Source organism: Canis lupus, chromosome 30 (genome assembly GCF_003254725.2).
Source record: "Canis lupus dingo isolate Sandy chromosome 30, ASM325472v2, whole genome shotgun sequence".
NCBI classification, from domain to species: Eukaryota; Metazoa; Chordata; class Mammalia; order Carnivora; family Canidae; genus Canis; species Canis lupus.
The window spans coordinates 9,135,720-9,148,458 of record NC_064272.1 but is presented as its reverse complement, the minus strand read 5'-3'; the positions used below and the strand labels follow the sequence as shown (position 1 = coordinate 9,148,458).

General features: G+C 46.2%; 1 protein-coding gene and 1 long non-coding RNA gene across 6 annotated transcripts in view; one reads left to right on the top strand and one right to left on the bottom strand.

Annotated features, from left to right (window-relative positions):
• The window catches only part of EHD4 (EH domain containing 4), an 81,290-nt gene that overhangs the window by 25,228 nt on the left and 43,323 nt on the right, over positions 1-12,739 (top strand). Inside the window, exon 3 of the mRNA XM_025473100.3 lies at positions 4,252-4,349. Within this exon, the coding sequence (XP_025328885.1) occupies positions 4,252-4,349 (98 nt within the window). The remainder of the gene's footprint in view (positions 1-4,251; positions 4,350-12,739) is intronic.
• Positions 6,629-12,739, bottom strand: part of LOC118352878 (uncharacterized) — a 32,105-nt gene continuing 25,994 nt past the window's right edge. Inside the window, exons 3-6 of one of the 5 annotated variants that reach the window (XR_007407244.1) lie at positions 12,522-12,673; positions 11,830-11,996; positions 10,216-10,325; positions 6,632-7,976 (exon numbers count right to left, since the gene is read on the bottom strand). This is a non-coding gene — a long non-coding RNA (uncharacterized LOC118352878). Of the gene's footprint in view, positions 7,977-10,215; positions 11,997-12,521; positions 12,674-12,739 lie in introns of all 5 variants that reach the window. The other 4 variants (XR_007407243.1, XR_007407242.1, XR_007407241.1 and 1 more) reach the window with 4 other exon arrangements.

Sequence of the window (12,739 nt, the reverse complement as noted above, 5' to 3'; positions counted from 1 at the left end):
CAGGGCTGTGGCACATCACTCCCTGTTTTGGGATGTTGCCGTCTGTGACAAGGTACACAGTAGTGGTTCAAATGCACTAAGTGGTGGTAGCAGCCTAGTAGTCAAAAACCCCAGGCCCAAGTCCAAACTGCTGGGTTAGCATCCCAGCTCCATCACTTACCAGCCACGTGACTTGGCAAGTTATGGCATGTGCCCCTCTGTGCCCTGGTCTCCTCCTGTGTAAACGGCAGCACACATCCCCTACCTTTCAGATTTTGATGAGGATTAAGTGATTTAAAATGTATACAAAAAGTGTTTAGGGATGCCTGGATGGCTCAGTGGTTGAGTGTCTGCCTTCGGCTCAGACTCAGGTTGTGATCCTGGGGGTCCTGGGATTGAGTTCCGCATTGGGCTCCCCACAGGGAGCCTGCTTCTCTGTCAGTCTCTGCCTCTCATGAATAGATAAATAAAATCCTTAAAAAAAAAAAATCTTTACTATATGTGTTAGACATATAGTAATTGGGCAGTAAATGTTTGTGCCATTTTATTATTGCCGTAACTACCAAATATCACTACATTGTTAAAATCAAACAGCGTTAAAGTACCACCTGGTTCTTTCAGAATGTTGGTCATCAAATTGGAATGTTAGCATTTAGAGGCAATTTTAAAATCCCTAATCTTCTCGCCTCCTTGTTTTACTATGTAGCAAGACCTTACAACCCAGACTATTCCTTCACCCAGCCCCCTTTCTGCTACCCCTGAGCCTTCTTTGGGTGTGGGGGTGGCAGGGGAGGGGGGTGAAGTGCAGAGTTGGTGTCCTTCTTCCGCTCCTTTTATCAGACAATGAGATGCATCAGGTCAGCCCTGGGCGAGAAGATGCTTCGTAACAGCTTCTGTGAGGCTCCTGGGCTTAACGGACACATGTCTGTGATTTTCATGGGAAATGTAGAGGGCAAGGCACAGATACACTTTTATGTTAGTCACTCTAAAAAGGAGGAAGAAGTCCATCTTGGCACAGCAAACCTGTGCTTGGAGACATTTCAGCACGCAAACATAAGCAAGAAAAGCCTGACCTAGGGCTGACTGTACTATACCCAATAAATAACCTTGCCTTTCACCTTCCTGTCTTGGAGCCTAACAGTAAGATAGGTTTGCTGTAACAGCATTGCATTAGGGTGTTTTTCTGATTACAATATAATTATTTAAGAAAACATCCATGTGGGCCTGACTCCTCCTGTATGAGGCCTGCCCCCACGCAGGGGTCTGAAAGCTGACCTGTGCTCTGTGCTCCCCTGCTGCACCCCTCCCTCCACCCCTGCACGCCCTCACTCCCCTACCTCACAGGCTTTCTTGCTTTCCTTCATGGAATGTAGCCAGGTTTTGGACATGCAAGCCAACCACCCCATCCCAGGGTGCACCTGGAGAGCTCTCTCCTTCTCTCCCCACCGTCCCCCCCCCTCCTGTGCCTTCTCCTTCCCTCCTTCTCCCCCTCCTCCTTTTTCTGCAGTTATCCTTGTGGGCCCCTCAGGTGATCCCTTGTCTACTGTGTGGGAATGTGGTTGTCACCACATTCACCGCATCTTGTTTTGTGGCTCACAGATTTCACCTCTGCTGTTGTGTCAGAAGGCATGGGAGTTGTTGGAAGTTTGTCACTCTGCAGAGAGGGAGTGGACAATTTATATATTTTGAATCCCTCTGTTAACTCCACACTAGAATCCAAAGTTTTGTGTTTTGGAAAAATTGATATTGAGTGTGAGCTTGTGGTTTTGGAGACAGGTCAGTCTCTCTCAGGAATAGCTTAGGGTGAATAGTTTCACCCATGTGCAATTTTTCAGCATTGCCGAATGTCTCAAGCCATCCAATAAAAAGGATGGGACTGGAATAAGAGACAGAATCATCACTGACAAGAAACGCAGTCTACCACAGATGCACTCAGAACTCTGTTCCTCGCTCAGTTCTAGAGCGTTGAATGGGGTGGTTTGTTTCTCTGTGAACTTACAAAGAATGAATGCTTAGTGATCTCTGTGTACTTTATTCTCACAGATCTGCTCTCCCAACATTGAGCAGTGGGGTTTATTTAAAGGTCTGGAGGGTGCATGAGGGGTGAGAGAAAATCAGAAATAAGTAGTTCTCTTAAAAAAAAAAAAAAAGTAGTTCTCTTAAATTAGCTTGTCCCTTTATTTTTAACATGGTGAGATTTTTAACTTTATGGATTGAGTTCTACTCAGCTGACATCAGAAATTCTAGATTGTGGTCTTTGGCCAGCCATGCATTAATGGTGTGACCTCAAGATGTCATAACTACTCTGTGCTTCATCTTTTCCAGCAGCAAAATGATCATAATATCTTTTCCTACATCTCCTTGGGCTGACTTGAAAATATAGGAAAGAATGTGTGGGAAACTTGTCCTGAGCACTTCAAAGATGGCTATTTTGAAATGTCAGTAATTGTATCTCTTTCTCAGGACTGCCCACCCCTGGCCGTGCGGCCAAGCCCCTACCCTGCCCGTAGGGCTATGCCATCCACATGTGTACTGTGAGGGCTGGCATCGCCTCCCTGTCTTGCATTCCCAGCATATTTACTTTCTGAGTGATCCCACCAGTTCCACTGAATGGAAGAATTGAGCTTTTGCTGAGAGTTTTCCAGCTTTCTGCCCACACCAATACAGAAGTTAGCCATTTACAATAGAGAAGAGGAGAGACACTCTATAGTTTTCGCCTTAAAACAGACACAGTGCCTACCAGGGATCCACCTTGGGGTCTGCTGCCTGAGTGAAAGTATCAAAGTGTTTCCCTCTGCTACTCTAGAGTTACTTACCATTAAAGCTAAAAAAAAAGACCTCACTTGTCCCCATCCAAGTGTCTCCATTTATACATAAGGACACAGGCCCAAAGTTGGGAAGCCCTTGTCCAGGGTCCCACAGCAGATTATTGGCAAAGGTCGAGCTGAACCTGAACCCAGTCTGCTGACCCACAGGTCAAATTTTCCTCCCATTTCACGCTGCTTCCGTGAGGCTGATGCCAGGACAGCTGAAAGCAGGGGGATCAGGATGAGAAGGAAGAAATGGTATCAGGGAAGTGAGGGCCAAGGAGGGAGGCTTGAGATGCCCAGCCAGGACTCTCCCCTGCCCCTGCTACTTTGTCCACTTTTAGGGTACACCTCGGATTCTGAGGCACTTGGAGGATTTGGGGTATTTCTCACAGGTGCTTGCCCTGTGCTGGGTCTGAAACCACATGGGCAGCAAACTAGATGCTGAGTCCCCACGGCATCAGTGAAAACAGGCCCTGGTATTTCCACCATCACACCAGGGAGTGGGCAACACGACCAGACAGGGAGCTTAGGATACTCCAGCACAGGCATCCCTGGGTGGCTCAGCGGTTTAGTGCCTGCCTTCAGCCTAGGGTGTGACCCTGGAGTCTCAGGATCAATACCACATCAGGCTTCCTGCATGGAGCCTGCTTCTCCCTTGCCTGTCTCTCTGCCTCTGTCTCTCTCTGTGTGTCTCTCATGAATAAATAAAATCTTTAAAAAAAAAAAAAAAAGATACTCCAGCACAGTGGGGCAGTGACCCTGAAGGAGGCATGGTATTCCCTGGGAGAAGAAGCCCAGGACGCTTGGCCAAGGAGCAGTATAGGGAATGGGTAGGCAAGGGATGGGCTTTGGGTTGGGCTGGCCTGGGTTTAAGGCCCAGCTCTGAGTGATGCTGAGTAAGTTACTTCTCTGACATTAATAGGAATTTCTTCCTCAAGGGATTAGTTACTATGAGGAACAAATGCAATGATGTTTGTAAAATATCTAAGTATTCAGGGGTGCCTGGGTGGCGTAGTTGGTTAAGCATCTGATTTCGGCTCAGGTCGTGGTCCCAGGGTCTTGGGATTGAATCTGGCATCGGGCTCCCTACTCTGGTGGGGAGTCTGCTTCTCTCCTCCCTCTGCCCCTCCTCTGCACTCGTGTGTTCTCTCTCCCTCTGCTCTCTCCCTCAAATAAATAAATCAAATTTCTAAGAAATATATCTAAGTGTTCAGTAAATATCAGCTAAAATCAAAATTAATGGGTAAGGATCTGGTGGCAGGTAGCAGGCAGGTGCCAAGGTACCTTCCCATACCTGCCCCATGGTCCAGCATCTAATCCCCATGGCACCAGTGGAGGTGCTGTAAATCCCCTGCAACCCCCCACTTTACAGACAACGTCAATAACCTTGAGAGGCCAGGGAGCTCCTCAGAGCTTGGAGATGTGTAGTTCCTGATCCCGCCTTTGATCCCTTTTTTTCCAGATTCATGTGCTCCCAGCTGCCCAATCAGGTCTTGAAGAGCATCAGCATCATCGACAGCCCTGGAATCCTGTCTGGGGAGAAGCAGCGCATCAGCCGAGGTCAGTGCCCACCCCAGGCCCACCCCTACTCCGGGGCTGCTGAGGCTCACTGTCAGGCAGCAGAGGATTTCTGTTTCTAGGAGATTCTATCCACCACCCAGGATGCCTTCAGCGGCCCTGGACAGCCTGGGGGTCCAGAACTGGAGGGGCCCCGAAAAACAATCGGGAGGCATAAATAGCATCAGAGGTTCTGCATTTCAACTGAGAAACTTCTGGAGTGTTAGCTAAAATCTCTTAGTCCCTTTAAACGCTGCCATCTGCCACTAGTACCCACCTCATATAATTCTTGTGAGTTTAAGAGGTGACATACATGTCGCTACTAACCATTCCCTTGGACACGTATGGCAAAAAATAAAGGAGATGAGTAGTCACTGCAAAGGAGAGAAGCCCTGCCTCCCACTCTTCCCCCCTCCCCCGTCAGCACACATCCCACTGTCCCACACCGGGGCCTCTGCAGCACTCTTATGCATCAACCTTTGTTGTGGTGCCAGACACTGTGCCGTATGCTGGGGATGCAGCAAAAACAGGCCTACTTTCTGCCCTCATGGAGCTCATGTTCTAATGGGGAAGACAGACACCAAGCCAGTGATCACAGGGAGATAGAAAGTGAGAACTGAGATGGAGCATGTGTTAGGGTGGAAAGGGGAACTAGCCTGGCCCTGGGATGTTGGGAAAGACTCCCCAGTGGAAGTGACATCTGAGCCAAGACCTAGCATATGAGTAGGAATTACCTGAGGGAGGCCCTGCAGTGGGGAAGGAGAGACTAGAAGGCGTTCAGAGATCTGTGGAGAATAGAAAATGCTTGAAAAGTGACATCTGGGCTTCTTTGACCTTCAGAAAATGAGGCTGAGCCATAAACAATATCTAGACCTGTAAGCCATGGTTAAGCAGATGAGCCTGCTGTCTCCTCCGCCCACCCTGGTGAAGGGGCCATTGGGTGGCCTGGAGGGCACAGCTTATTCAGAGTGAGGATGCCTGACTGGGAGGACACTAGGGTGGATTCCTGCAGTCACAGAGGCAGGTCAGATTCCCCTGACCCTTGAAACAAAAGACGGTCCTTTGAGGCTCTGCTGGGAGGGAGAAGATGGAGCAGATGAATTGCTGCTGTCACTTGTCCCTGATAAGTCTTCACGACCCCTTGGATAGCAAGTCCATAGAACTGTGTCTAGAAGTACCAAGGTTGAGCAGGGATGTGTCTGGGGTCATGGCCTCTGGTTCTGGCCAGATGGTGAACTCCCCTGGCACCCATGGAGCAGAAGTGCAACTACATAGGCCTTGGGGACACTCCCAGGAGCTAGAAAGCAAGGTCCTAAGATGGGTAAAGAAAGGCCAAGGCCTATAGGCCCTCCTTTCTCATGGCATTTCAGGAATGCTGACTTTGCAGCCTCTGTGGACTCAGATTCGTGGAGAGCTGAATCCTGCCTGTGCCTTCGCCTATTCAGTCAGGGACTCTGGACCATTAGGCAACCCTAAGGCCTCCGAGAACATTGCTTATAGAAAAAAGCATAATACTCTTCTTCTCTCATAAATATATGTTAGATTTAGTTTCAGTTATAAAAATAATGTTTGTTGTAAAAGATCCAAGCAATGACTAGGGGTGTACAAAATCTCTCTGTCACAATTAACAATTGTTAACGGTGTTCTCCAGCTCTTTAGAGACTTTTTCCTGTGCGTGTACAAACATACCATTTTTAACAGAAATGCAATTTCCTGACACATTTTCTACAACTTAATTTTTTTTGCCATAGTGGTCTGTCACAGACATCATTCCTTGCTGGTATTTTCAAATTACTTTATTCCTCTTAATAGGTGCTTAGTTTCCATCAAAGGGACCTAACATAGTTTATTTAACTAATTTGTGGAAATTGTGATGGTGAGTAATTTTTTACTGTTACAAAGAGTGCTACAAATAGACATCATTTTTGTATCTTTACGCCTCATTGCCAATAGATTTTTTTCAGAGCCAGTTTAGGACCACTCATCTGGCCCCATAAAAGTTGCTCTGCAGAAAAAAATGTTTTGTTTTAAAAGGAAAATAAAGCAACCCCACTCCCCACAGCTTTTCTAAGCTCTCCATGTTTTATTGCTGCTACCAGTTGGCCGATTCTAATCATCCATGGTCTTCAGGGCTTCTCCTTTGCCTAGTAATTAGAAGTCTTTCAAACTGTAGCTCCTTTATAGTAGTGTCGCATAGCATGCTGCTTTCAGGATGCTTTGAAGACCAGTTCTTTTTAACACTATATAGTAATCTGACTCATATCCTGGTCCGACTTACTAGGGCATGTACTTACTCACATCCTCTGCACAGAAATAGTACACATGGTGCCAAGGAGTCGGTGCCTGCCACCCTGACAGCTAGAGCAGCTGGTGGGGAAGGACCTAGAGCTGCAAATGGTGATGGCGCTCTGCACCGGGGCTGATGTTCCCAGGCTTCAGTACCAAGCTGTGTTTGGGACAATTGGTGGCTGGAGTCACTTAGCTGTCAGTTTCAGCACGTTAACTCCAAAGAGTCTATACAATTTTAAAGCTGCTTCTGCTTAAACTGTTGCAAACAGTGCTGTGCTCCCACTCATCCTCACCCTGCTTCCTCCTTCCAGCTTCATAAATTACAGCACCACCTTCACCAGGCCCTTAGGTCAACACTGGATGAGGGAGTAGGTACGAATTGTGACCCCGCTAAGCATTTGAAACATCTGCCACTGACTTTATTAGTAGGACTCTGACTTCCTTATGGGTGTTCTGTCTATGAAAGAGAGAAAAGATGCCAGCTGCTGTGCCTTTCCTTGTCCCTTGCTGCAGCCGATGGATTAGCCCTCAAGAAGCAGAATCTCCTCAGGGAGATTCCTCTTACACATCTGCAGAGTCTTTTTAGGTGTGTATCCGCAATAGCAGTATAAGAACAGCCACCATATATTGAGTCCTTGTTATATGTCTACACTGTGCTAATCACTTGGGATTTGCCATCTGTGTTAAACCTGTTATACTCATGCACTGACAGTAGCTCAGCCCTGTCAAGTAAACCCCACTTGCCCTCACTCCCCTGGGAAAGCAGAGCCTTCCAACGACCATGAGAGCTCTTTCCCCACCTGCTAGGCAGATGAGTGACTGAGCTTGACAGAGTAAACACTATTGACAGGGTGCCACTTCTGGAGAATAGATTCTGAGGACGAGTGCTGTACAGGCAGGCAGTGCAGCTGCAGGAGGAGGCGGTGAGGGGTTGGCGACTGCTGAACACCCCAGGAAGACCTGATGACTACAACACACACTCAGGCCTTGGCCCATTAGCATGGGACAGGGAGGTGACAGTGGGATCGTGGAGCTTTGTGCTCTCTTGCTAGGGATCTAATGGGGAAGGAGGGACTTGAACTGGGGAGCTGGCCTCACACCATCACTGACATCCCCCAAGCACCCCTAGGGCATTGCCCAGGTGTCCAGAGCTCTGAGGACCAGATGGTCAGTGAGGGTGTAGCTCCAAGAAGGAATCCTGATGCCTTAGTGGTGAGAGCAAAAATGGGGACTCTGAATATGGGGTTCAGTACCATTATCTTACCTCCCCCATGGCTCCATTCTTCCTGACACATCCCTCTCTCTCATGACATCATAAGCCTGGTTCCTTTTCATCTGGTGCTGAGGAGAGAGGTAAGTGTGATTACAAGGAAGACATAGTGTTCAGTCATGGCTCTTCTCTAGGCCAAAGTCATAGGGAATGGAAAGAAACTTGACATTTCTAAATAATAGTTCATAGTTTATGGTGTCGGGTTTGAGGGAAAACATGGCAGACCCACTCTTATGTTGGAAGCACATTTACCAAACAAGTGTTGGTGAGGATGTGGAGAAAAAGGAGACCTGTAGCATGTTGGTGGGAATGCGAACTGGTGCAGCCATTATGGAAGACTGTATGGAGGGTCCTCAGAGAATTAAAAAGGAAGCTACCTTACAATCCAGTAATTAATTGCACCACTGGGTATCTACCCAAAAAATACAAAAACACTAATTCAAAGGGACACATATACCCCTATGTTTATAGCAGCATTATGTACAATAGCCAAATTATGGAAGCAGCCCACGTGTCCATCGATAAATGAATGAATAAAGAAGATGTGGTGTATATATGCGATGGAATATTATTCAGCCACAATAAAGAATGAAATCTTGACATTTACAACAACATGGATGGAGCTAGAGAGTATAATTAATGCTAAGCAAAATAAGTCAGAGAAATATAAACCATATGATCCCTTTATATGCGGAATTTAAGAAACAAAACACAAAGAAAATAAAAAGAGAGAAACCAAGAAAAAGACTCTTAATTATAGAGAACAAACTGACTGGTTACTAGAGGGGAAGGAGTGGGGGGATGGGTGAAATAGGTGATGGGGATTAAAAAGAAAAGAAAGAAAGAAGTGACCTTTACCAATTAGGATAGGTAATTTTTCTCAGCAGACTCTTAACATTGCCCCTAGAAGTCAGATCACTGGACCCCTTGTCTCTCTGCTCTGCTTCACAGTGAAACAAGAAAAGAATACATAGAGCATTTGGGGAGAGTATTACCTAAATTTACTTGGGAGCTCTATAAATAAAACCCACCAAGGTGATTGATTTTGGAATAATTTTTAGTATATTCCATATGGAAACCCAGTACCCTTCAGATGTTCTTTAGTTAAGTTATAGTTAGCAAAAAATCTTTAGGAACAAAGGATTGAGCTTAGTTACAAAACTGTAGCTTTCGTGGCTGACATAAAAAATATCAAGCATGGATAAAAATGTTCTAAATATTTATAATAATAATTTTATTCTAATCAAGTAATTTTATTACTAAAATAGCTAGCAAAAAAAAATAGCTAACAAACAAAATAGCTTCCTAATTATTGTAGCCAATAAAAGAATGTTTGGATTCTTAAGATTTTCTAAATTATTTTCTTGAGGGATCCCTGGGTGGCGCAGCGGTTTGGCGCCTGCCTTTGGCCCAGGGCGCGATCCTGGGGACCCGGGATCGAGTCCCACGTCGGGCTCCCAGTGCATGGAGCCTGCTTCTCCCTCTGCCTGTGTCTCTGCCTCTCTCTCTCTCTCTCTCTCTCTCTCTCTCTCTGTGACTATCATAAATAAATAAAAATTAAAAAAAATTATTTTCTTGAGAGGTGCCTGGGGGGTGTCAATGATGATGTGAGGCCAGCTCCCCAGTTCAAGTCCCTCCTTCCCCATTCGACCCCCCAGCAAGGCAGCACAATGCTCCACCACCCCACCTGCCATCTGCATTGTCCCATGCTGACAGGCTGAACTCTGGGTGTGGTGCAGAAGTTACCTCTTCTCATACTTTCTAAATGTGAGTTGGTTCACTCTTAATCCTTTGCCCCTGATGACAGCATCCAGGTTTTTTACTTTCTATGATGAGAAAACAGAGCACATTTACCTGCACACCCTTATTTTCATTCCTGCTCTTTTATTATTCTGGTTCGTGGCCTGTTTACTTCCTAAAATACTGTTTATTCATGCTGATCCTAACCATTATCTGGGTCTGGACCATTATTTCTGGACTCCGGCATTAACACAAATATGTTCCCAACTCCTAGTATGAATGAATCTCTGGCCTCTGGCTCTAATCATAATGCGCTGGTCTGACTAGGAGAACTCTGAAAAATTCTAATGTGGCAACTGGTATACTTGTCCACCTATTTAACATATAAGCATGTGGAAGGCACTGTTTTAGCAGTGAATAATTATTCCTGTGGTTTCCTGAAAGGATGAGACTTTGTGTAGCCTTCAACAGACTTCACTTTGATAGCAAGATTAGTATAATTTTTCTCTCTTAAAAATTTAACTCCAAAAGAAAAAAGTCGTTGTGGTCTGAATTTTCTGACAGCCATACCTCTTCCTCCAGAACCAGGACCTTGTCAGTTAAAAATCCGAGAACAGCTTCTTCTGATGTTTAAGTCCTTTATTGTATAGGCCCTTCTCATTTTAAGTCCATAAATGAAACTAGGAAGAGAGAGAAAAATAAAAAAGCAGAAAATGTCCTGCTAGGAAAAGCAGTAAATTATAGTAATGCATGCAACAGAAGGAATCAAACTATGCTTCAGGTAACATAACAATCACAGCTTCAAAAATCATCAATTTGTGTTTTAACATTTATATACTGACATCCTTAAGTCTTCTTACTTCTAGCAACATTGAGGAAAGCCTTCAAGAATAAAAAGGGTGGATAGGATGCCTGGGTGGCTCAGCGGTTTAGCGCCTGCCTTCCGCCCAGGGCGTGATCCTGGAGTCCCTGGACCGAGTCCCATATCGGGCTCCCTGCATGGAGCCTGCTTCTCCCTCTGCTTGTATCTCTGCCTCTCTCTCTCTGTGTTTGTCTCTCATGAATAAATAAGTAAAATCTTTAAAAAATAATAATAAAAAGGGCGGGTCACCTAGGTGGCTCAGGTGGTTAAGTGTCTGCCTTCAGCTCTGGTCATGATCTCAGGGCCCTGGGATTGAGCCCCACTGTTGGGCTCCCCGCTCAGTGGGAAATCAGCTTTCCCCTCTCCCTTTGCCGCTCCTCACTGCTTGAGCTTTCTCTCTCTGTCTTAAATGATTAAAATCTTTAAAAAAAAAAATTTTTTTTTTAAAAAAAGGGCATCTGAAGACATGACAGGAACTATGAACAGGCAGTTTCAAAGGTCTCCCAACTCAGCAAAAGCGCCCAAACATAATACCACATGAGAACTGACAGACCTGGGGAAAAGGGCTGTGCAACTCCAACCTGGAATTAATAAAGCTGCAGAAAAATAGAAAAGGTGCAAATAAGCCACAATCAAGGAAGCATAGGCACAACCACTTGAAAGACAAAAGGCCAGAGTTTGAAGGCTGCCCAAGAAAGGAGAGAGAACATTTAGGGGTGTCCTGATAAGAATGACTTGCCCTCTTGGGCTTTGGGAACCACAAGGCCTAGAGAGGAAAACACACATGCACACAAAGAGGAAGGAGTCTTCCCCCTAAAAGACCAAGAAAACTTGAAGGAAGGAAGATGTTAGCCATGTTCGACTGCAGCAAAGACCCTTCTAAGAAGCTTGGGGAGAGCAGAGAGCTGAAGAGACTTAGGAGGCCAGCAACATTCTCCCCAGGACAGTGATGGCAGGTGGATCCTGTCCTTAAGATGGGCTGTGCAGTCTCGGCCGTGGGTGTGAGCGTGGAACTTCATGAAGACTTTCTGAGAGGGGCCTCCTAATGCCTGCCAAGTACCCCTGGAGCAAGGATGTTCAGGCTTTACTTGGATAGAAATAATAATTCAGTAAAGAGGGGGGTGGGTGTGGTAGCATTATCCTTTCCCTCATTCTGGTCACCACCCAATTACTGATATAGCTCAGGACCATCCCAGCTTTTCTGCAGGACCAGAGGCTGCAGCCACATGAGCTCACTGGGCATGTGGCCCCCAACTCCCCATCATGTGGTTGCTACAGGGTTTCTTGACGTTTTGTTTTGTTTCTTGGGGTTTGGGCCTAACCATAGTTCATGCTCTCTTAGCTCCTCTCCTTGTTTCCTGTGGCTCCTCCCAGCTTCAAGGCATTCCTAGGCTTCATCAGCATCCCATTGACCTTTACCCTTGGATCCAGAAGTTGGGTGAACAGAGCCCAAGGGCAAACCTTGAGGCATGCCAGTAGAGACTGCCCTCTGGGTTGATAGTATCTCATTAAGGAACAAGTTCCATTGAGGCGTATTGACTTCTTATGTGCCAGGTGCCAAGCTAGGAACTGGGAGCGTAAAGATGATCAAGTTACTGCCCCTACCCTGGAGTGGCTACAGCCTAGTGTGGCCATCCAGCCAGTCACTGATGCACCAAATTGTTATATAAGAAAGGTGTCACCTCAATAAACTTATTATCTGGTCAACAAACAGTAGGTTAAAAATTGGACATGGTCACTGCCCTTATGGAATTCATATTCTAGTAGGAGAGTCCGGGCAGGTAAACGAATGAATAAATCATTGTAATTAGTGGTGAGGGCCAGGGAGGAAACAGATGAGACACTGAGCTCCATGAGAGGAGCTGAGGTGGAGCTGCCCGCTTCTGGGAGGTAGGGAAGCCTGGGGCTGAAAGCCCAGAGGGACCCGGCCTTCTCAGTGGTGTGGGACAAGGTTTTGCAGGTTTGGGCTGCATTTGTCTATTCAGATATTTCCCACTTGATATGAAAAGGATACATAGGGATCCCTGGGTGGCGCAGCGGTTTGGCGCCTGCCTTTGGCCCAGGGCGCGATCCTGGAGACCCGGGATCGAGTCCCACGTTGGGCTCCCGGTGCATGGAGCCTGCTTCTCCCTCTGCCTGTGTCTCTGCCTCTCTCTCTCTCTGTGGCTATCATAAATAAATAAAAATTTAAAAAAAAATTTAAAAGAAAAGGATACATAAAATAATAGGTAT